Source organism: Kogia breviceps, chromosome 18, assembly GCF_026419965.1.
Source record: "Kogia breviceps isolate mKogBre1 chromosome 18, mKogBre1 haplotype 1, whole genome shotgun sequence".
Classification (NCBI taxonomy): Eukaryota; Metazoa; Chordata; class Mammalia; order Artiodactyla; family Physeteridae; genus Kogia; species Kogia breviceps.
The window spans coordinates 6,293,770-6,317,415 of record NC_081327.1 but is presented as its reverse complement, the minus strand read 5'-3'; the positions used below and the strand labels follow the sequence as shown (position 1 = coordinate 6,317,415).

At 53.8% G+C, this 23,646-nt stretch overlaps 2 protein-coding genes across 2 annotated transcripts; one reads left to right on the top strand and one right to left on the bottom strand.

Moving 5' to 3' along the window:
* Positions 1–1,195: 1,195 nt before the first annotated feature.
* NOSIP (nitric oxide synthase interacting protein) lies at positions 1,196–16,944 on the bottom strand. Its single transcript, XM_059046179.2, has 9 exons — positions 16,859–16,944; positions 7,017–7,188; positions 6,362–6,467; positions 4,707–4,788; positions 2,935–3,094; positions 2,716–2,840; positions 2,381–2,568; positions 2,157–2,265; positions 1,196–1,976 (listed from the first exon to the last, which is right to left on the bottom strand). Exons 2-9 carry the CDS (start codon positions 7,084–7,086, stop codon positions 1,905–1,907), a joined length of 912 nt encoding a protein of 303 aa, XP_058902162.1. The 5' UTR covers positions 7,087–7,188; positions 16,859–16,944; the 3' UTR covers positions 1,196–1,904.
* On the top strand, positions 16,453–23,193 carry PRRG2 (proline rich and Gla domain 2). Its single transcript, XM_059046193.2, has 8 exons — positions 16,453–17,014; positions 17,746–17,811; positions 18,472–18,568; positions 18,761–18,936; positions 19,115–19,154; positions 21,099–21,234; positions 22,072–22,209; positions 22,622–23,193. The coding sequence occupies exons 3-8, from the start codon at positions 18,484–18,486 to the stop codon at positions 22,638–22,640; spliced, it is 594 nt and encodes a 197-aa protein (XP_058902176.1). The 5' UTR covers positions 16,453–17,014; positions 17,746–17,811; positions 18,472–18,483; the 3' UTR covers positions 22,641–23,193.
* The last annotated feature ends 453 nt before the right edge of the window (positions 23,194–23,646 follow it).

Below are 23,646 nucleotides of genomic sequence, written 5' to 3'. Positions count from 1 at the left end.
TGTGGCGCACGGGCTTAGTTGCTCCGCGGCATGCGGGATCTTCCGGGACCAGGGCTCGAACCCGTGTCCCCTGCATTGGCAGGTGGATTCTTAACCACTGCACCACCAGGGAAGCTCCTTTGCTCTGAACTCTAGACCAGTGTCTAAGGAACTTCTGCTGAGAAAACACAAAATTTGTCTCCACTTCCCGTCCCTCCCTTCTCCTGCCACAGCTTCAGCTGTGGTCTGACTCTTGCTTCCTCTCCTTGTTACCTCTGAAATCTTAAAGGAAACCTATGGCTTAGAGTGAGGACCTTGACTCACATCCCCACCACCCCTCCCCTCAAAGAGTGTCTTAAAGGGCCTGAGAACAAAAGAGTGGGATTTAGGCTCCTTGTGGAAATCCAGAATTTCCAATCTTGCACCTTTAAATCTTTATTTGGGGTGGGGAGTGGTCTGTACCACACATAAACAGGATCCTTGGGTGGGTGGGGGACTGAGAGAAAAGACTTGGGGTGGTTGAGAGCTCCTAAGAAAGAGGACGGGGATTGGGGGTGTTTAGAGGAGGAGGGAAGATCTCTATCATTCTGGGTAAAGGGATGGGGTGGGAGCTCGCCAAGGTGGAGAGGTCTGTGGGTGGCACTGTGGGAAACCTCGGGGAGGAAGGGTGCAAAGGATGTGGAGGAGGGCAGGACTGAATGAGAGGGGGTGCAGGTAACTGGAGGTGGCTGACCTCTGGGTGGACCTGGGCTCAGCTATGGCCTTGAGCAGTGGGACTCTGGCAAGTTGTCTTCTCAGCCTCAGTGGGCTGTTCTGCAAAATGGGTACAAGCATCCTTCTCCCAGTACGATGGGACTGGGAGCCCAAGAGTGGGGCGTGAAGGCTCTTAGGGACCAAGGGACGGGTCCAGAAGCGCCTGAGGGAGGAACTGCTGGGTTTCCGGGCTCCCCAGGGTGCAAGGATGACCCACCCTCCTACTAACACCTTTCCCTGCAGCCAGACGCACCAACTGGCCCTGTACCAGACAGGGCCTTGCCCAGCACTCGAGGACACTCTGAATCTCGCCTGGGCATTAGATGAGAAGACCTTTTACCAAAATGAAAAGGTAGAGACTGTTCAATGAACAGAACAGTATTTGCATGGAAATCTCACTTTGGTTGAAAAAACTCGTGTGAGAAAGACCTGGAAGGACAGGACCCGGCTATCGCTCAGAGAGTCAGGACTTTTAAGACTTTATTTTTGCAATCTTTGCTTGACTGTATGTTCTGGTTCTCGACACTGCACAGGGTCTGCTTTTGTGATTCAATGGTTATTAAAAACATAGCTTTAAGGGCCACCCCTGCCCTCCTAGTCAAGTCTGAGCTCCGGGCAGCTCCACTAGGCCTGGCTGCTCTGAACTCCTCCCCCTCTTCACACCTGCCAAGTGCTGCCTCTGGGACTTTGCATTTGCGGTTTCCTCTTCCTCTTCACCCTCCAGCCTCCAGGTGGCGGGGAGGCAGTGTTCCTGACCGCCTTCTCTACACAGGGTGCTGGCGGTTCGCTTTCTCAGTCACACACAGCACTTCATTTCCTTTGCGTGTCTTATCAAACTTTACAAAGGGAGACGCGTTCCGGGTCGCCTCCTGGGCTTCAAATTTGTTTTAACTCAAAAGAAAGTGTGGGGATTTCTATAGTCCGTTGACGTGGCGCCCTCCTGTGGTCGCGGCCCAGACTCCGACTTCTGGCCACTCAACCCATTTAAAGCTGTGCGTTTGCATTCGATTCAGATATTACTCTCAACGTGAGACCACATCAAATATTCTTAGCCCACGCTCTCAAAGTGCAGTCATTCCTGAGCGCACGCCGTCACCGGGCTCCGGCGCGGTGAATGAAGGCGCCACACGGCCTGTCGCGTCCAACAAGCCCATTTATTTGGTTTCCCGCGCTCAGGCCTGCATCACCGGCCGGGACTTCTCGGCCTGCAGCTTCACTCCGGAGCCCGCGAAGCCCGTGCCACCCTAGAGGAGGAGGAGGAGAGGAGGCGGGGAGCTGGGGTGCCGTGGGGGTTCCCTAGCCCGCGAGGTTAGGTTGGGCCCCGCCCCCTTGGTGGGGCGGGGCCTCGGTAAGGGGGCGGGCCCTCTGGAAGCAGGTCGGGGTTACCGGAAGGCGAGGGGACAGGGAGGAGGGGTGCCACTCACCCGCTGCAGCACGATGATGTCGCGGTCCGTGAGCTTCTCTCCGGTCACGGGGTCCACCATGTCCTTGCGAATCAGCTTCTCCACGCACTCCACGGTGACCACGGCCCCACTGCAGTGAGGGTGAGTGTGGGGTAAGACGATCAGAGGCCCCGCCCCAAAGAGAGAGTCGCACCCCAAGCCCGCCCCGTCCCGCAGGTCCCCAGGCTGTCCCCCGGGTGACTCACGAGGGCCGCAGGACGGCGCATGGCGTGGCGTTGCTCAGGCTGTCGCGGGTCACGGCGCACACGTAGCGCTCGCTGCGCGTGATGAGCCCCACGCGGTCCACGGAGCTGTCGAGCGGCGTGAAGCGCACGGGCGTCAGGTCGGACATGCGCAGCGGCTTCCCGGACATGGGGCAGGTCACGATGCGCGACTGGGGAGCAGGAGGGGGGCCGGGTCAACAGGCGGGGCTCGAGCCAGGTGGAGGGGGGAGGGGGGCTCCCTGTGAGGGAGGGGAGGGGGCCCTCGGGACCCTGGCAAAGTGGGCACACACGGGCGCTTGCTGGCGTAGGGGGCTCACCGGCTTCTCCAGCTTGGTGGCCTTGGCCTCAGGGGTCAGCGACGGGATCCAGAAGCTGGGCAGCGCTTTGTCCTTGTCCTTGTCCTTGCCTGTGGGGCCCGCACTGGACCCGGGCCGGGCATCGTCTGCGGGCGGGGAGAGGGGTTCGGACGCCGCACGCAGGGAGGCACCCGGCACCGCGGGGCCCCCCGCGCACTTGCACGTCCGCGTCCCTCTCACCTGGGCGGCTCCCGGCGGCGGCCTTGGGCGTGAAGGGGTTGAGCGGCCGGCTCACGATGGCCGCCTCCTTCTCCAGGAAGCCCCGCACCTGGTCCTGCGCGGCCGCCTGCTGCAGCCCCTTCTTCTCCGCACGCTGGGCGCCCCGCTGCTTCTCGTAGGCCTGCGGGCAGCCAGGCAGGAGCGAGCTAGGCAGCCTCCTGTGGCTTGTGAGTTTGGGGCACCCTAGGTGGGGGTTGGGGTGCCTCTGGATCTAAAGGTGGGTGAACTGGAGCCCATACAGGGGAGGTTCCTGGCAGAGGCCCTGCTGGGTGACTGCCTGGGTGTGAACCTTTAATCGGCTGCAGTCATCTATGGTGTGCCTCTGCTGCCTTTGCTTGTCCCGAGTTCAGCCATTTCCAGGTTAGCTGGTTTGGGACTCGGTGGTCAAGAGCTTGGCTGAAGGCAGACCGCCAGAGCTCAAACCCTGCCTTTGTCACTGATCAGCACTGTGACCTCTCCTGACCTCAGTTTCTTCACCCGTAAAACGAGCTGACGATGGTGACCTACCGCGGAGGCTCACTGTGCTACACAGGATGATTGTTTAAAACACTTAGCACAGGGGCTTCCCTGGTGGCGCAGTGGTTGAGAATCCGCCTGCCGATGCGGGAGACACAGGTTCGTGCCCTGGTCCGGGAAGATCCCACATGCCGCGGAGCAACTAAGCCCGTGAGCCGTGGCCGCTGCGCCTGCGCATCCGGAGCCTGTGCTCCGCAACGGGAGAGGCCACAACAGTGAGAGGCCCGCATACCGCAAAAAAAAAAAAAACACTTAGCACCTGGCCCGGCACATAGTAAGTGCTCAATAAATGTAATTTGGGGCCGTATGATATTAATAATACCGTATATGTTATTGCTTATCTATTATACAGTCCATGCAATGTAGACTGTCCCTGCCCGCAAGGGCCCGCGTTCCAGGATAGTGGGGAGCAGAGAAGGTTTATGGAGCCATGAAGGCTCAGGCAGCGTGAGGGCAAGAGGAGACACTGCTCCGGCCACCCAGTGAGCGAGGAGGGAACGCTAACGCTGGCTGATGCTCGGGAGGGCTTCCGATGTGGGCTCCACGATGAGGGGGCCGCCAGGCCGGGTGGAGGACCTGGGCACAGGGGAAGCCGCACACTCCAGACCAGAAGCTCAACAAGAATCTGGCCCCCAGTGCTTCCTGAGCTCCGGAAAAGCCGGCAGGACAAGGAGGGAGACAGGGTCCCTCCTAGCCACAAAATGAGCTCAGCCATGGAAGGTGGGCCTGGCTCCAAGAAAATGCCTAAAAAGTTCTTATCTGTGAGCATTGCCCACATTGCCTGCAGGGCCCTCTAGTTTGGCCCTGTCAGCCCGTTTTAGAGACAATAAAACTGAGGCCCAAGGAGATGAGCTGGCATCTACTCATTTACCAAGTATGTCCTGAGCACCTAGGGCCTTGGGGTGGGTGAGAGCCCCTCTCCCTGCCCCTGGGGCCTGGATCAGACAGCCACAGGTAGAGTCACAACTGTGACAAGTGCCAAAGAAGAGGTGACGGGGGCAGGCCCTCAGGGCCCTGGACTAGCGCGAGGCCAGAGGAGGCAACAGCTGGGCTGAAATCTGGAGAACGAGAAGCATCTAACCAGAAGTGGGAGGAGACGGTGTGCCCAGCAGCGGGAACAGCACAGGCAGAGGCCTGGGCGGGGAGGAATTCAGACGGGAGGCCCAGCATCAAAACCGCCTACCCACGCCTGCACCCCCTTCTCCCAGCCCCACTACCTTCATTTGCCGGGCGATCTCCTTCTTCTGGTGCAAAATGTACTCTAGGATTGCCTCCCGCTCATACAGGTAGCCATCGGGGCTGCAAAGAGAGGAGGGGATGAGAAAACATGGGCCTGGCCCAGGCCACATGGCCAGAGGTTAATAGTCACCTGTCAAACATCAGCTCCCTGCCCAGGGCAGCCACTAAGCGTCTTATAGGCAGCTGCTCACTCACTCAGGGCTCGGCTTAGCTCTCTGAGGTGACCACACTGTTTTAACTCTCCTGGCTTTATAACGTTATCTGATGCGTGGGCAAAATCTCGTGCCGTAAAGGGTTAGCTCAGCAGGCCCGGGCTGTCCAAACCCTGCACATTCCAACCAAAGGACTGGCTCCTGGGAGGGCACCTCTAGGCCTTGGAATGTCCTGCCTGTTAAGAGTGTCTCTGTTTGCCTGGGAGGCTGGGACCATGTGGTGTGAGCTGGACCTCTGGAGGGGCTGAAGGCCAAGGTCAGCCAGGCCTAGGTGACTAACCTCCAATAAAAACCCTGGACACCAAGGCTGGAGTGAGCTTCCCGGTGGGTAGTAACTGCTGCTGCGAAAATTAAGCGCTTTCCTGCGACTCCACTGAGACAGACAAAGGAAGCTTGTGCCTGGTCTCTCTGGGACTCTGCTCCATGTGTCTTTTCCCACTGCTGATTTTATTTATTTAAAAATTTTTTTTGGCCGTGTCACACGGCCATGTGGGATCTTTTATTTTATTTTATTTATTTATTTTTGGCTGCGTTGGGTCTTTGTTGCTGCGTACGGGCTTTCTCTAGTTGCGGCGAGCGGGGGCTACTCTTCGTTGCAGTGGGCGGGCTTCTCATTGCAGTGGCTTCTTTTGTTGCGGAGCACGGGCTCTAGGTGCGTGGACTTCAGTAGTTGTGGCTCGCGGGCTCTAGAGCACAGGCTCAGTAGTTGTGGTGCATGGGTTTAGCTGCTCTGTGGTATGTGGGATCTTCCCGGACTGGGGATCAAGCCCACGTACCCGTACTGGCAGGTGGATTCTTAACCACTGCACCACCAGGAGAGCCCGGCATGTGGGATCTTAGTTCCCCGACCAGGGATCAAACCCACACCCCCTGCACTGGAAGCTTGGGGTCTTAACCACTGGACTGCCTGGGAAACCACCCCCATTGCTGGTTTAATCTGTAACCTTCGCTGTCATAAACTGTCATTTGAGGGCAACTGCTTTGCTGAGTTCTGTGCGTTCTTCGAGTGAACCACTGAACCTCCCGGCGGCCTCGGGGACCCTGGACCATGGTCTACTCTCATCGCGATGTCTACAAAACGGACCAGTAATTGAGCACATATTTAGTCGGCGGACTAAGTACCTTCTACCCGTTATCTCGCTGAAGCCTTTGCCACACGCTAAGAGGTAGGTAACAGTAAGTACTCCCCACGTGAGCTGTTATTATGGGCTAGCAGCTTTCCAGGAGCCCTACCCTCCATTGTGAATGTGCTCTTTTCCACACCCCATGAAGCGTGCTGGGATCATGCCCATGTCTCAGAGGAGAACACTGAGGCTGCGGGAGGGTTGGTGGCTTGCCAGGGCGCCCTGGCTGTGCAGCCCCCTCCTGGCGGTTCCCTTGCCCTCGCCACCCTGGCCCGCCCGCCCGCCTTCCCAGCTTACGTAACAACAGGGTCGTGGCAGGGCTGCAGAGAGAGGCAGCAGCAATCGAAGTCCTTGACGGCATCCCGGCTCAGTCGAATGTTCTGGGTGCCGTAGCCTGAGGCCGCTGGGGACAGAGAGAGGCAGGAGATGTGCCCTTGTCCAAACCCGGAGAGAGAGGCACAGAGAGGACCCTGAGGTGCGGGACTCAGAGAACAGGCAGTGAAGAGCTCGGGCCGTGTGTCTGTGTTGGGGGCGGGGCTGCACAACCTACGGGAAGGCGTTCATCCCCAGAGGGTAAGTGACAGACAGGCCCCGTCCCTGAGGCAGCTCGGGGAAGAGGCTCGGGCCTTCTGGCTCTGTGACCAAGCTCAAGCGTCTGTACCTCTCTGGGCCTCAGTTTCCGCCTCTGGAATATGGCCTGACAACAGCGATTCCTTCCTCAGGGGGTGTTTGGGAGGCTTAGCATGGAAGGCACTTAACGCAGTGCCCGCGACGAGGCAGGGAGAAGGTTGCTGGCTCACGTGGGCTGTTACGTTTCCGGTCGTGACCACCAGTCACGTGGCTGTTACTTACACGGTCGGGGGGAAAGACACACGCCCAGAAAGCACAACCAGAGGAGCAAAGTAACATGGGGACTTCAGGGTCCATTTGCTGCGCCCCCCAAGCCCAGTACCTGTGTCCTTCTTTTTCTCATGGTAGGTGTAGACGGCCCCCGCCGTGCAGTTCTTGCCGTGGCGCGTCATCCGGGGGGTAAGGAAGGGGCAGCTGCAGGGCTGTGTGGCCAGAGGGAGCCCACGCAGAGAGGACTGGACCTTTCTGGCCCCCGATCTGATCTGATGGGAAAGCTGGGAGTGGGGCGGGGGAAGAGAGTTTTGCACACGTTAAGTGGTTAAGAAATGCCTATACCTCCAAAAAAGATATATGGCACTTAACCCCGAAAGAGACCTGAAGTTTGCTTGTGGAAGTGGTGTCGGAAGGGGTACACGTTGTGAGTTACTGCGAGGTGGTGGAAGGAGGGTTATCTGATGGAAAGTTCTAGCACCAGATGTGATCGGTGGGGCTCGTAACACGAATGGGGAACTGAAGCGCCCAGTAGATGTTCTGGATGTGCTGAGCGTGTGCTCTGTGTAGGCCTACACGCTCATTTCAACCAAGCGCACCTGGGTTCATTTAGGTGCACTATGCCTATGTTCAAATTGTTCCCTAACGTATCAATCTCACCGGAATAAATCTCGAGTTTTCAAAACAAGTGGTAGAGCAGAACTGACTGTACGCGGAACTCTGGCAAATCAACAAGAAAAACCCAGCTACCCCAAGAGGAAAATGAGCAGAGGATATGAAGAGGCGATTTACAGAAGAAGCTCAAAGACTTACAGGTAGATGGAGAGATGCCTCAAATTCTCCTCACAGGAAAACCACAGTGAGACATCATTTTAAATCTATCACTAGGCTGGTGGGCGGAACTTTGAGAGCTGGGTAGGAGCTGGATAGGGTGAGGGTGGGTAATAGGAATCCCCTCAGGTGATGCTGGGGGAACACAGGCTGGTGGTACTTCAGCAAAGTGAGTGCAGGCGATTCTGCACGTGGGTGTATGTGCCCCAAAGGTGACACCCACTAGGGAGCATGTGTGAGGATGTTCACAGTGGTGTTATTTATACTGGAGGGGAGTCAAAGGCAACTGAATATCCCGCCCCCGCGGAATGGATAGTGACTGCCCCTCATGGAGACCACCCAGCAGTGAGATGCAACTGACTAGGTGTGTACAGAGCATCGTGGGTGACTTTTTTCTTTTGGCAGTGCCATGCAGCTCGTGGAATCTTAGTTTCCCAACCAGGGATTGAACCCTCGCCCTCAGCAGTAAAAGCGCCGAGTCCTAACCATCAGACCAACAGGGAATTCCTGTGGGTGGATCTTAAAAACACAATGCTGTGGGATAGGGAGGGTGGGAGGGAGGGTGACAAAAGAGGGAAGAGTTATGGGAACATATGTATATGTATAACTGATTCACTTTGTTGTAAAAGAGAAACTAACACACTATTGTAAAACAGTTATACTCAAATAAAGATGTTTAAAAAAAAATTAAAAAAAAATAAATAAACATATGAAAACTCATGCTAAAAAAAAAAAAAAAAACACAATGCTGGGTGAAAAAAGTAAGAAGTAAAACAATCTGCACGTGAAGAAAATGATACATTTTAAACACCTGCAAACAAATGATGATGCATGTGAGAATGATTGCCCATGTAGGGGAGGGGGCTGACTGGGGGATAAATAAGAATAAATGAAACAAGAAGGAGGGGCTTATATGGATCAAAGGAATAAGACCTGCCTGGGCTTGGCCCCTACTGGCTGTGACTCTGGACTTGTAATTTCCTCTCTGCGTCCTTTGGTAAGAAGTGGGGAGAACCGTGGGATCTAGTTGACACGACTGGATTGCTGTGCGGACGAAATGAGGTCATACTCAGAGCATGGCATATGGAATGTTCAGGAAATATTCTCTCTGGCTCTGTGGCTGCAAGGAGGATCCAGAAGGTGGGGGAGGGAGGCACAACCACGAGCCGGAAAATGTAAAGAAAGCAACTTCACCTTTATTTCCCGGCTCGGGATGCTTTCAGAAACTTGCCTTTCACTTTCAAAACTCAAACACAAACCTCTCCTTGAGCTACAGATCTCGCACTCCCCCTACTGGCGTCTTCCTCCCAGAATCCCGTGTTTTGTTTCGTAGGTACATTTACATAGAATAGATGCACAGACCTTAAGGCTGCAGCTTGATACGTTTTGACGATCGCATACACCCTCGTAACTACCCCCCCCCCCAACGAGACGCAGGACATTTCTATCACCCCAGCGGCGGCCTCTGTGCCGCCTGCAGAAGGTAACCTTGGCGAAACACCCCGACTCCACCCACCGCCCCTCCTCCAGCTTCCCCTCACCCCCAGCTTTGGAGCAAGGCCAGCACCTGCTGCCACCCCAGCTCACCTGCCATCCCCCTCCTCCGCCCCGGCCCCCTGGCTTCCGCCCCAGCTCCCCCCTCCCCACTGGCACTCCTGAAGGTCGCGTTCACCTCCTCAGGGACAAATTCCCCACTCTATTCTTAGTTGTCAACTGCCTTGACCCTCTGCGGTATTTGGCACTGGGCTGCCTGTCTTGTAGCCAAGTTCTTTGGCTTTGTGGACCGGGACATTTTCCCTCTGAGAGAGAGAGAGAGAGGAACCGCTATAGAGGGAGCATTTCTTTCCTTCGCCAGGCGGTCATGGGAATAATCCCAAGGGACACTGCTTGACCCCTGACCCCCAGGCCAACTCGTCCATCATCCAACCTCAGCCACCCTCTGAGGTCCGTCCCACCCCCATCTCCACTTTGGAAAGGGGCAAACTGAGGCACAGAAGTGGAGCCATTTGCCTAGGGCAGTGGTCCTCAAAGGAAGGTCCAGGGACCCCAGGGGTCCCTAAGATAGTTTCAGGGAGTCCACGAAACTGTTTCCGTAATACTAAATCAAGTTTGGGACTTCCCTGGTGGTCCAGTGGCTAAGACTGTGCTCTCGATGCAGGGGGCGTGGGTTCGATGCCTGGTCAGGGAACTAGATCCCACACGCATGCCGCAACTAAGAGTTTGCGCGCTCCAACTAAAGATCCTGCGTGCCGCAACGAAGATCCCACGTGCTGCAACCCAACGCAGCCAAATAAATAAATAAATAAAGGGTGCTCTAAAAATAAGTAAATAAAACAAATGTGCTTGCCCTTGCTCCTCTCCTCTCAAGTGTCCAGTGGGGTTTTTCAGAGGCTGTGTGACTTGTGCTTGTGCATCCCCGGGTTTTAAAAATGTCTGTTATATTATGTGGACTGAGCAGAGCCAGGTACAAAAGGCCACGTGTTGTTGATTCCATTTATATGAAGGGTCCAGAATGGGCAGATCCATAGAGACAGAAGGCAGATTGGTGGCTGCCACAGGCTGGGGGAAAGGGGGACCAGGGGTTGCGGGGGGGGGCGTGCAGTGGCTGCTAAGGGGTATGGGGTTTCTTTCTGCAGTGATGAAAATGTCCTGAAATCAGAAAATGGTGATGGTTGCAAAAACAGTGACTATACGGAAAACCGCGAATTGTACACTTTAAATGGGTGAGTTTTGTGTCATGTGAATTACATCTCAATAAAGACAGTTTCATGTCTGTTTTCCTTTCTGATATGGCAGATCTTTTTTTTTTTCTTTCGGCCATGCAGCGAGGCATGCAGGACCTTACTTCCCTGACCAGGGATCGAACCCAGGCCCTCAGCAGTGAGAGTGCCGAGTCCCAAGCACTGCAGCGCCGAGGGAATTCCCCTGATATGGCAAATCCTGATAGAACTCCCACAAACAAAAGCTTTTTGGAGTCCTTGATGATTTTTAAGGTCCTGAGACCAAAAAGTTTGAGATTTTGTCTCCTCAGTGAGGAAAACCTCAAAAGAGAAAACAGAACTACTGCCATCTCACGTTGCTAGCTATTCAGAGAGGCCACGTCCAAAGTAACATCAGCTGTTATATATCCCCCTTCCCATTTTACAGAGGAGAAAACAGGCCCATGGAGCCCTCCAGCTGGGAAGTAGCAACAGAGCCAGACTCGAACCCAGGCAGCCGGGCTCTGGAGCCGCACCCTTAAGCGTGTGACAGCTGCAGTCCTCCCGTGGAGGTCACAGTCCAAGAATAAAGGCCAACTCATTCCTGTTCTACAAAGTCTTCAAAATCCAGAGTCGAGTCCACTCTCTCAACACATCTCAATTCAGACACGAATGTTTCATTGGAGAAACCTGTCCTGTATTTTGGGTTCATAAAATTTACAGGAGCAAATGTACATTCACACGCCCTGCTTGTGCCAAACGTACTTAAAAGTTTTCCAGGAATTGAATCCAGTATCCGGTGCTTGAATTTCAATTAATTAAAATGAAACGATTAAAAAACACAGTCCCTTGGGGGCACTAGCCACATATCAAAGTGCCCCACAGCCTCTGGGGACTCGTGGCTACTGTGTTTAAAAAACATGACCACGATACCATTAATGCATCAATAATCCCTTGACACCCTTTACTATCCAGCTGGTATTCAAATCTCCCTTATTCTCTCCAGACTGTCTTCTTCTGCAGTTGATTCGTTTGAATCCTGAATCTCTGGGGATCAGAGAGCCCTCTGAGAACTAAAGGATGCTACGAGCCCCCTCCCTTGAATAGCGCGTCCCATGGAAGCTGCAGGCCGTCCCAGGGGGGCGGAGACCTGTGTTAAAGGAACCCGAAGGGCCGATTACACTCGAGGAAATCACAGACACAAACAGGACGTATTGGAAGCAGGAAAGAGGGAGCTCCCTACGAGCAAAAGCGAGGGTCTGAGACGTTCTATTAATAATGACTGGTGTTTATTTAAGAGGTTTGGTGAACCTGGCCCTGTTCTAAGTATTTTATACATATTAACTCCACCGGACGCCACGACCCCAACAGTTGCTACAAACAAGGAGACAAGAGGCAGGGAGAAGGTGTCCGAGGTCCTGCAGCCGGGGTCTGACCCAGGCCGGTGAGTCTGCGGCCTTCACCACCCCTGACGCTGTCTGGCTGCAGGCAGCCTGTGCTGACACAGCGTGGGACGGGGCAGCTCCTGTAACCCTGGACCTTCCCCCTGGAAATGCCGTCCCCTCCCTCCTCCCAGGCTCCATCAGGAGTCGCCTCTTCTGCGAGGCCTGAGTTAGGCATTCCCGGTGCTCTGACAATGCCCTGATTTCCGTCCATTATAGCTGCCACCCCTCAGAATTTCTCCCCCCGGACCAGAAGCCCCTAGAAGCGGGGCCTGGGTTGGACTCCAGGATGGATCCTGGCACCTGGGGGCAGAGAGACGTCGGATAGGATCAGTTAACCACTTCCAGCCCCAGGGCCATCAGTATAAAAGCACTACAGGAATAGAAATGACCATCACATCCTTCCAACACTTATGCACCAGGCCCTGGGCGAAGCACTTCACAGTTCTGAACTCATGCAGTCCTCGGGATAACCTCTGAGGTAGGTTCTCCCCATTCTAGAGGTGAGAAAACAGAGGCCCGGAGGGATTGACTGGTCTCTTCCTCAGTCTGTTCCTTGACAGAGGAGCCCCGGGGAGCTTTTCAAAAGGGAGCTTAGATCACGTCACTCCCTTCTACTGCTCCTTGGACTGGACGTGGCTCAAGGTGACAAACAGCTTGGATAAAGAAATGTGGGAGGAATGAAGGACTTGGAAAGCCACCATCTTGCAACCCCTGATGACAACCGATTCACTAAGGCACCTGATGGCAACTGGACACCCGCAGGGTGCTAATATTCGCTAGCAGAAAGGAGAAAAACATCGTTTTCCACTGGCACGTTTGTGCTGTTCCTACCTGTGTCAGTCAGCTAGGACGGCCAAAACAAAATGCCATAGACTGGGTGGCTTACACAACAGACAATTTTTTTTTTTTTTAAACAGACAATTATTTTCTCACAGTTCTGGAGGCCAGAAGTCTGAGATCAGGGTGCCACCATGGTTGGGTTTGGGTGAGGCCTCTCCTCCTGGCTTGCAGATGGCTGGCCACCTTCTGGCTGTGTCCTCACAGGGCGGAGAGAGGAGAGTGCTTGCTCTCTGGCATCTCCTGCTCTTCTAAGGACACCAACCCCATGGATTGGGACCCCACTCTTATGACCTCATTTAAGCCTAATCACTTCGGGAAAGGCCCTACCTCCAAATAGTCATATTGGAGATAGAAGATTTCGGGTGCGGTTGGGGACAAACGTTAAGCCTGTAAACATTACCTGAAGCCGCAGATCAATCTCGCCATCCCTAAAAGTGGGACAGCCAGGCGCGAAGCTGGCAGCTCTGAAGCAGCCATGCCAAGACGCCTGAAGCTAAATTAATCAAGCCTTTCGATTTAATTTCCTGATTCTAGGAAGCCAGAGGCTATAGCAGGGATCCGCCAGAAAAGGCTAGAGAGTAAAGATTTTCACCTCTGTGGGCCACATGGCCCCTGTCACAACTACTCAACTCTGCCCTTGTATGGCAGAGCATCCATGGATACTGGGTAACTGGATGGCCGTGGCTGGGTTCCAATAAAACTTCTTTTATACACACTGGTATCCGAATCACATATCACAAAATATTCTTCTTCTTTTGATTTCCAATTTTTTAAAAAATTGAAGGATAGTTGATTTACAGGATTGTGTTAGTTTCAGATGTACAGCAAAGTGATTCATATATATATATTCTTTTTCAGATTCTTTTCCCTTATAGGGTATTACAAAATATCGAATATAGTTCTCTGTGAGATACAGTGGGTCCTTGCTGGTTACGGTCTTTTCCAATTATTGAAAAATGTTAAAAACCATTCTTAGGGGCTTCCCTGGTGGCGCAGTGGTTGAGAATCCGCCTGCGGATGCAGGAGACACGGGTTCGTGCCCCGGTCCGGGAAGATCCCACATGCTGCGGAGCAACTAAGCCCGTGAGCCATGGCCGCGGAGCCTGTGCGTCCGGAGCCTGTGCTCCGCAACGGGAGAGGCCCGCATACCGCAAAAAAAAAAAAAAAAAACAAACCATTCTTAGTTTGCAAGCTGTACCAAAACAGCTGGTGGTTGCCAATCATCTGTCTGACAAAGGAATTGTATCTAGAATATATAAGAAATTTACAACCCAATAATAAAAAGACAAATAACCCAATTTAAAAATGGGCAAAGGATCAAAATAGACATTTCTCCAAAGAGGATATATAAATGGCCAATAAGCACATGAAAAAAATGTCCCACATCATTAATCACGAAGGAAATGCAGTCAAAACAGCAGTGAGGGACTTCCCTGGTGGTCCAGCGATTAAGACTTCACCTTCCAATGCAAGGGGTGCGGGTTCAATTCCTGGTCCAGGAGCGAACATCCCACATGCCTCATGCCTCGTGGCCAAAAAAAACAAAACATAAAACAGAAGTGGGGCTTCCCTGGTGGCGCAGTGGTTAAGAATCTGCCTGCCAATGCAGTGGACATAGGTTCGAGCCCTGGTCCGGGAAGATCCCACATGCCACGGAGCAACTAAACCCGTGCGCCACAGCTACTGAGCCTGCGCTCTAGAGCCGGCGAGCCACAACTACTGAGCCTGCGCGCCACAACTAATGAAGCCCACATGCCTAGAGCCCGTGCTCCGTAACAAGAGAAGCCACCGCAATGAGAAGCCCGTACGCTGCAATGAAGAGTAGCCCCCGCTCGCAGCAACCAGAGAAAGCCCACGCACAGCAATGAAGACCCAACACAGCCAAAAATAAATAAATAAATTTAAAAGAAAAAAAAAAAAAAAACAGAAGCAATACTGTAACAAGTTAAATAAAGACTTTTAAAAGGGTCCCCACTGAAAAAAATCTTAAAAAAAAACAAAAACAAGAAACAGCAGTGAGATACTACTTCACACCCACAGGATGACTACAGTCAGAAAGTCAGATCATGGACTTCCCTGGCGGTCCGGTGGTGAAGACTCCGCTCATCCACTGCAGGGGACACAGGTTCGATCCCCGGTCAGGGAAGATCCCGCATGCCACTCGGCATGCCCCCCCCCACAAAAAAAAAGTTGGATCATAACAAGTGTGGAGATTGAAACCCTCAGACACTGAGGGTGGGAATGCAAAATGAAGCAGCCACTTTGGAAGTCTGGCAGTTCCTCAGAAGGCTAAACACAGAGTTACCATTTGATTCAGCAATTCCACCTCCAAAAGAAATGAAAACTTATGTCCACACTAAAACTTGTACACAAGTGCAAGCAGCATATTCACAATAGCCAAAGAGTGGAAACAACACAAATGTCCATTGACTGATGCGTGGATAAACAAAATATGGTATATCTCATACAAAGGAATATTATTTAGCTTTAAAAAGAAGTACTGATACATGCTACAAAATGGATGAACCTTGACAACATTATGCTAAGTGAAAGAAACCAGACAGGAAAAAGATTCCATTTATGTGAAAAGTCCAGATTAGGTTAATCCATAGAGAGAGGGTGTGGCAGTTGGGGAGGGGGGTGCAGTGGGAATAACGAGGAATAAGTGAAAGGCCATCACCTTTTCAAAGAAGCAAAAAGACAAGTTCAGATGGTGGGATGATAACGGAATAACTGACCCAGTTTCTTCAATGAATCAATTACCAAGGAAAAAAAAAAACAGGGGTGGAGGTGAGACTGTCTGAAATTAAAAGCAACTTAAGAGGGCTTCCCTAGTGGCGCAGTGGTTGAGAATCCGCCTGCCAATGCAGGGGACACGGGTTCGAGCCCTGGTCTGGGAAGATCCCACATGCCGCGGAGCAACTGGGCCCGTGAGCCACAACTACTGAGCCTGCGCGTCCAGAGCCTGTGCTCCGCAACAAGAGAGGCCGCGATAGTGAGAGGCCCGCACACAGCGATGAAGAGTGGCCCCCGCTCGCCGCAACTAGAGAAAGCCCTCGCACAGAAACGAAGACGCAACACAGCCATAAATAAATAAATAAAATTTATATTAAAAAAGAGCAACTTAAGAGACATAACAATGACTTGAATGGATTCTGATTCAAAAAAGTGAAACTTTTTTTTAAAGGCATTTTTTCAGAAGCAGAATTTGATTATGGACCAAGTAGTAGGTAATATTAGGTTGCTTTTGTAAGTGTAATAGTATTGTGGTCATGGAGGAAAATGTCCCTGCTTTTCTGTGTGCGTGTGTGCTTTCTAAAAATTAAATTTTTTAAAAAAGTTGAAGTATAGTTAATTTACAATGTTGTAAAAATACATGTGTAAAAATCCTGTTTTTTACACATGTATCCTGAGGTATTTACGGGTGAAATGTCACGATGGATAGGCTTTGCCTTATATATTTAATTTTTAAAAATACCCAGCCAATATGTCAAAAAATATTAATAATTGGTAACTATGGGCGATAGGGATTCTTCTATTATTCTCTCACTTTTATATAAGTTGGAACGTTTTCATAATAAAATATTAAAGTGAAATGGCTTTAAGGACCTATCAAGACCCGAGTTCACACCGAATCAGCAACACCAGCAGGATGTGAAGCCAGGGCTGCCTGACCCCAAAGCTCCACAGAGGAAAACGTTAACCCTACAGCTACTCCGAGAGGGAAGTGGCTGTCAAAACGGTGCAGGGAGGCGGCGGCAGGCGACTGCACAATCCTTCTCCGCCCTCCCCACCACAGTCTGGGAAACGGAGGCCAGGAAAGGGGTGCTTCTTCCTCAACTCTCACTCATTAGACCCCCAGGAGTCCCAGTCTCCTCTTTCCCCTGGGATCCCCGGCCCATCCGTCTGCAGTGGAACTAAAACTCTCCTGAGAACTGCCGGCTGAAGGTTTGGCTACCTCCACGGATTTCTGGGACCTGCAGTCCGGCTTCAAACTTGGGGCGCCTAGAGTGCTCTATTAAGGATTGCCAGGAAGTCGGGAATTCAAAATCCTGTCCTAGTCTCCCTCAGGAGCCCAAAACTCTTGCCCACCGGAAGGCGATCTCACTAACACTATCCTTCCACCGCCTGGAACTCACCTGACGAACGACTCCTCCCTCGTCGGTAGCTGCTTCAACTGTACCCCTACACCGGAAAGGAGCGCTGTTTTCCTTCTCCGCTCCGCTCACTTCCGCCCGGCGGAAGAGACCGGAAGTAGATCTGCCCCTATTTGCGGAGGTATCTCTTCTGGCTTGGTAAGTGCTCCCTTCTTCTCTTCCTCCCTCCTTCTCTTCCTCCCTCCGGAAACGTGAGTGGCAAGTCGAAGGTTCCGGTCGGTGAAACTGGCGTGAATAGGGGGCGTGCTTAGTGTATACTAGGCGTTTCCCTGGGCGGGCGATTTGCGTCTCCCCAAGCCTGTGTTTAAGGACTAATCACTTCGCCCAGAGATTGTAAAGCCCGCTTACCAAAGTATATCATCCACCTTTCTGCTGCAAAATAAGAGACAATAGAGGAGGGACAACTCCTCTGTCTCCACTTTATAAATGGAGCAGTTGAGAAATCGGAAGTCAGAGCCGTTCTCAGGAAGCAGGAATTTACTGCGGCATACCCACCTACCCCCGGGGACCGAGGCACAAGTTTCCCGCCAGTTTCTAGATACCTAGATATCTGGAGACCTAGCTGTTTATTTCCCTAGCTCTGTCTGGCGAGCTCTCTGGGGGGAAATTGGATAGGAGGGGAGGGGGCGCCTATCCAACTCCTTAAGTGCCCCACGGTGTCGGAGACCCTGGCCTCCCTATGGGGCTCTGGGCCTTAGACCCTTAATCATAAGGTCCCTTTAAATATTTTGTCCCTTACCTGAGTCCCGCCCAGGGCAGGTAATCGCAAACCCCGCCCCTCTGGCCAGAAACCAGGATCTTGCCGACTATAGTGAGCAAGGTAACCCCTCCTTCCTCTCCCCTCCCTTCTCCCCTGTCCCCCTTCACAGCTGGCTGCAGCTGGTCAAGGAGGCCCTGATTAAGGAGGAGGGGACAGTGCTCACAAGTCTAGGCAGGTAAGTGAATGTCCCTGGAGGCAGAGCTTGGCTTGGGGACCCTGGCTACCTGGCTCCCTGCTCTTCTGGGACCCAGAAGTTGGGGCCCCCAAACCCAGGAGTCCAGGAACGCTGTCCCCTCCCCCAGCTCCTGGACCCCAGGATACAGGCCTCTGGTTTTACCTCTTCTATAATCTTTGATTCTGTGGCTGAATGTGGCAGTGGGCACAGAGAGGTGGGTATACATGGAAATTACCAGGAAGAAGGAATCCCTATCAATGGACATGTTTATGAGCTCCCACTTTGTGCCAAAACCCACGCTGGGGGCTGCAGACACAGCAGAAAAAAAGATAAACTCCTGGCTCTGGTTTCTGGAGGGTCACTGCCTTTGCCGAAATCCTGCCTCTGAACCTTGCAAACTGTATGAACTTGGGCAAGTTCGTTTACTTCTCTGTGCCTCAGTTTCCTCCTGTATCCAATGGAGATAATAATAGCACTGTGGTGAAAATGAGACTGAGTTGATAGAGGTAAATGACCTTAAACAGTGCCTGGTCCAGGATACAGGCCACATAAGTGTCTGCTATTTATTATAATTCCTGGACCACAGAGTCCGGGCGGGGAGACCTGGCCTCATTCTCCAGGAGCTGAGGCACTTCTCGCCTAACCACACCTGGTTCCTAGTGTCCACAAAATATGAGGAGCCACCGCTCTGTGCTGCTGCTGTACCTGGGATTGACCACCTGCCTGGACACCTCACCTAGTGAGGAGCAAGACCAAGGTGAGCGTTTGCGGGAAGAGCTCGAGTCCAGGCACAAACATGCACCTTTTTCTGGCCCAGGAAAAACCCTGCCTTGCAGTTGCCTCCTCCCCCAGGACCCCACAGCTCTTCACCCCCTTAAGTTCTGGCTCCTTCATGTCCCCAGTCCTAGGAACCCTCCATTTTTCTGTCCCTTATGTCTTTTGGGTCCAGAAGTCTTCCTGGACTCCCCAGAGGCCCAGAGCCTCCTGGGCGGCCATAGGCGGATTCCACGAGCCAATCACTGGGACCTGGAGCTGTTCACGCCAGGGAACCTGGAACGGGAGTGTCAAGAGGAGAGGTGTTCCTGGGAAGAGGCGCGCGAGTCCTTTGAGGACAATACTCTGACAGTGAGGGCCTGGGGTCCCCGGGGTCCCTCTGTCTTCTCCAGGACCTGGGCCGGGGAGGAGGGGTCCTGCCCCTCATCTCCTTCTGCCTTCGTGCCTCAGAGATCATCAGGGCGGGCTGGTTTGGGGGTGTTGAATCTCCCGGTTGATGCCTTTCTGCCTTCTCTCCTGCCCATCCGAGGAGCGCTTTTGGGAGAACTACATCTACAATGGCAAAGGAGGTGAGTGGGGGGAGCCCTCTCATTCTGTGCAACTAAGGCAGCTCCTTTCTGTGGAGGCTGAACGAACATCCCCCAGCCCGATCTCACCCCCTCCAGGTTCCATGCTCCTGAGTTCCTGGAGGGGGTTGGTAAAGAAATCCCCTCCTCTGAGACTAGAGCCCTTGCCCGAGGAACCCACCACACTATTCGGGGAAGGTCCCATGCCCCCAGGAAGGAGGACAGTTGGAAGGAGAGGTTCCAGCCCTGACACCTCGGGCTCAGAGGCCCTAGCCCACCTGAGCCCCTCTTTGGAGTCCAGAGCCCCAGCCCCTTCTTCAGCTTGGTTGCTAGGGGTGTTGCTCCCTAGCAACGGGGCTGGGCTAGGCCAATTGGTGGAAGCCTGCCTGTCCTCACCTGCCCGATCAGCCCAGCCCCAACCCTTCCTCTGAGTTCTGAGGCCCCATCGTGGCTGCAGCCTTGTTGCTAAGAGGGGGCTGCTCCTTAGCAACAAAGCCTGGCCAGGCTGGACCAAGGAAGACAGCAGCACTCACTACCTGGTTGGCTTCCCCTCCCCCACAACCCCATCCTGGCTTCAGCCTGGTTGCTAAGGAGGCCTTCTTCCTAGCAACCACACCTAGCCAAGCTCAGGACCCAAGGCCTCCTGCCCACAGGAGGACCCCCCTCCAGGCACCGGGCATCTCACCCCTGAGTGGCCTGGTTGCTAGGGGCGGTTCCACCTTAGCAACAGGCCCTAAGTCTGGGCTGAAGTCCTCACATTGGTTGCTAGGGGAGGTAACTGCTTTGCTACAGGCCTATCAAGGCCTGTTGGCTTCTTGAGTCCACCTGAAACATGTCGGAATCAGGAAGGCCGCCCCCCACCCCCCCTTCTTAGTGCAGCTTTTTGCTAAGAGGGCTAAAAGCCTGAGGCTTACTGTTTGAGGAAAGTCCCCCCTACCCAGTGCTAAAGGAAGTTTCCCCAGCAGCAAGACCTAGCAAGGCCTCACAAAGCCAGGGTCCTCCCTGTGCCCAACCCCCTTTTCCTCAGAGATGAAGCCTTGATTGTTAAATGCGCTTCACCTTAGCCAAGGGTCCACATGAGTTCTAAACACCAGCAATCTGTTTTTGAGGGGATGTCCCTACATTCCTCCTTGATCGATAAATTGTTCCTAGCCTTCTGGTAAGGCCTTGCCCCTCCTTAGCCTGGTTGGTAAAAGGTATTGCATTCCAGAGGGGACAGGGTTGCCAGATAAAATCCAAGACAGCTCCCCCACAGCCCAGTGAAATGGCAATTTCAAATACACAGGAATAATTTTTTAGTATATCTCATATATTCCATGGGACATACTTATACTAAAAAATTAGAACCTCCTGGCAGTCCAGTGGTTAGGACTCCGTGCTTCCACTGCAGGGGGCGTGGACGGGTTCGATCCCTGGTCGAGGAACTAAGATCCTGCATGTCGTCTGCGGTGGCCCCCCCCCCAAAAAAAATTCACTGTTTATGTAAAATTCACATTTAACTGGGTATCCTCATTATTATTTGCTAAATCTGGCAATGCTCAGTATGGGGGTTCAGAGAGTTGGCTGTCTGAACTCCCCACCCTAAGTAAGCATGTCAACTGCAATCGTAGGGGGCTTCTCTCTCCTCTTAGCCAGACAATTGCCCTATTTCCTAGTCTCAGATTAGGTTATCCCAGGCCCTTTCTGCATTTAATTCATTGCATGTTTGCAACCTATTAGGGAGGGGTTAGTATTCCCATTTTACAGAGCAGGAAATGGAGGCTCACAGAAATGAGTGAGGTGAGTTGCCTGAGTTCACACAGCTAGGAAAGTGGCCCCAGCTCTGCCTTCTTGGCCAGTCGTCTTCCCTCAGGGGACATCGGAAAGGTTTCCCCTACCTCAGGGGAAGGTATCTGGGTGTTGGAGAGGGTGACCGCCCCCAACGCTGTGCCCTCCTCCCCTCCGTAGGACGCGGACGAGTGGACATAGCAAGCATGGCCGTGGGACTGACCGTAGGCATTCTGCTCATGGTCCTGGCCAGCCTGGGAGCCTTTTGGTATCTGCATTGCCGTCAGGACCGAGGCCAGCAGCCCTGCCCTCAAGAGTAAGGGGGCTTTGGGGAGGAGGGGCTGGGGAGCAGGGAAGGGAGGAAGGGTCAACCTAAGGAGACGGGCCAGGTTGGGGGCGGTTGGGCGCTGCTGAAAGATCTGAGGAGACCATCGGGTGGAGAGTGAGTCTGTGAGATTCTGTGTCCATTTGTGGCATCTCTCTGACTATATCCGCAGCACCTGGCACAGAGTAGGAACTCATTCAACATTTGCTGTCTTTGCAGTACCAGTTTTATGTGTGATTATCATCATGTGTGTATTGTATCTGGTGAGGCTGCAGCCTGTGGTCTGTGGGTGTCTGTGGGATGTCAGTTTCCGTGGTGACAAGGTGTAGCTGTGTGTGTGCCTGTGTCAGGGGTCTAGGTGTGTCTCTCTCAGTGGCAGGGTCGAAGAGAGGGCTTGAGCATTAGTCTTGAAGTATAGTGGGTCTAATGGTTTCTAGGAAGAGTTTATTGTTAAGAGGAGATCTGGGAAATTTGTGGCTGAGTGTATCTCTGTTGTGTCTGTCTGTTTCTTGTGTGTGTCTGCCTGCCTCTCTGCAGGGCTGCCTCTTTCTCCAACGACTCTCGGCTTGTATCTGGAGCACATGTGTCTGTGAACGAGTCTGTCTCAGCAGTTGTTGATTTCTGTGGCTGCCTGTCCCTGTGCACCTGCCTGTCACTTCGAGCTGCTTTTCTGTGTGTAGAGTCAGGTTGAAGGTGACCCTCTTTTTCCTTGGTCCATCTGCCTTCCACCTCTGTCTCCCCACCACCCTCAGTGTCTCTGTCTCCCTACGTCTTTCCTCCTTCTCCCAAGGCTCTCTATCCTGCTAACAGTGCACCTTCTGTCCCCAGGGCCGAGCTCATCAGTCCCCTGAGCTCTCTGAGCCCGCCGACGCCCCTGCCTCCACCGCCACCCCCAGGCCTCCCCACCTACGAGCAGGCGCTGGCGGCCTCTGGGGTGCACGACGCACCACCGCCCCCCTACGCCAGGTATGGGGCTGGGCTTCTGCCTGGGGGCGGGGCGCAGAGGGGAGGGCACTGCCGGAGGAGGGGCGCGGGCTTAGGGGCGGGATTTGGAATTTTGAGTTTATTATCCGGGGCGAGGCTTGGAGGGCGGGGGCGTGGCCCAGAAGAGGGGAGAGAGAGAGAGAGAGAGAGAGAGAGAGAGAGAGAGAGAGACTGTCTGTCTGTCTTGGAGAGCGGGGGCGTGGCCTAGCCGTGTGTTTGTGTAGTAGTTTAGGGGTGTGTGTGTGTGTGTGTGTGTGTGTGTGTAGTATTATAGGGGGGTGGGTCTTGTACCCAGAGGATAGGCTGAGACGCCCAGGGTGGGTCGGAGTGGTCTTGGTTGAGGGGGCAAAAACAGCCGGGCCTTTGACTTCCCACTGTGCCCCTCCCCTTGCAGCCTCAGGAGGCCGCGCTGAAGAGCTGTTTCGGAGCCGGGGTTCTCCAAACCGTGCCCCAGATTCACACCGGATTCCGGAAACCCCCAGGCCTCTTAAACTCCGGAGCTGAGCTTGGAGGGGTGATGGCAGTGGGGCTCGTCCGGCCCGAGGCCTACCCTAACACACGTGTTTCCGCCGCCTACGGATACACGCAAGTTCCCGGGCAACGTGTTCCCGCGTTCCGGCGCCTCGCAGGCCCTCACGCTCTCCTAATGGTGGGGGTACCCACCAGCCCCGCCCCCGGGATAGGTGTGCGTGGATACTCCGACTCAGGCGCGCAGTGCCTCGCAGACTCTCGTGTGAGCTGGTGTGACACGGCCATCGCCCTCAGTGTCACGGGCCACGGACAGGCAGAGCCCCGCCTGTGTACACGCGTGTTTTCGTGTGCTCCCCGTGCGCGCACAGGGGCACTGTGCAATCCAGGGAAAGAGTAGGGGGCATATTTGCAAGCGTGCTTGGTTGGGGGCAGGCGCACCCTGCACCTGGGGGACTGGAGTTGAGCTCTTTCCCTAAATAAAAACCCTTTGGAAAAGAGACCCAAAAGAGTGAAATAATGCACACACACACACAAAACAAACTGAACCGCGTTCCCGGGCGCGTCTGCGCAGGGCAGAGCTGGCTTTCTGTACAAACGCTGCGCCCTACACCCTCAGGCCCTGCTAACGCTCTGTGTCTGCCTCTCTCTCTCTCTCTCTCTCTCTCTCTCTCTCTCTCTCTCTCTCTTTTTTTTTTTTTCATTTGCACGGGATTGTGGGAGGAAGCGGAGCGCAGCCAGACACCCCGCCGCCCGCCCCCCCTTCCCCTCCCCCCTCCCCCAGCCGCCTTGTGCAAAGATGGCTGCACCGTGAGCGCAGAGGAGGAGGAGGCGGCGGCGGCGGCGGCGATAGAGCGAGCACCCAGCGCCCGCACCCACCCCGGGGCCGCCCGGGACGCCCCCTCCGGAGCGCGTGCCCCCCCTTCTCTCCTGCAAGCGCCGGGGCAAAGG

What these genes read in the sequence shown, in the direction of transcription:
- NOSIP (XM_059046179.2), bottom strand. Translation starts at nt 7,086, where the DNA reads ATGACGCGCCACGGCAAGAACTGCACGGCGGGGGCCGTCTACACCTAC. An exon ending in TGCCACGACCCTGTTGTTAC is followed by an intron (nt 4,789 to 6,361) that starts GTAAGCTGGGAA and finishes CTCTCTTTGCAG; the next exon opens with CCCCGATGGCTACCTGTATG. An exon ending in CGCCGCCGGGAGCCGCCCAG is followed by an intron (nt 2,841 to 2,934) that starts GTGAGAGGGACG and finishes CCCCGCCCGCAG; the next exon opens with ACGATGCCCGGCCCGGGTCC.
- PRRG2 (XM_059046193.2), top strand. Translation starts at nt 18,484, where the DNA reads ATGAGGAGCCACCGCTCTGTGCTGCTGCTGTACCTGGGATTGACCACC. An exon ending in TAGTGAGGAGCAAGACCAAG is followed by an intron (nt 18,569 to 18,760) that starts GTGAGCGTTTGC and finishes TTTTGGGTCCAG; the next exon opens with AAGTCTTCCTGGACTCCCCA. An exon ending in TTGAGGACAATACTCTGACA is followed by an intron (nt 18,937 to 19,114) that starts GTGAGGGCCTGG and finishes TGCCCATCCGAG; the next exon opens with GAGCGCTTTTGGGAGAACTA.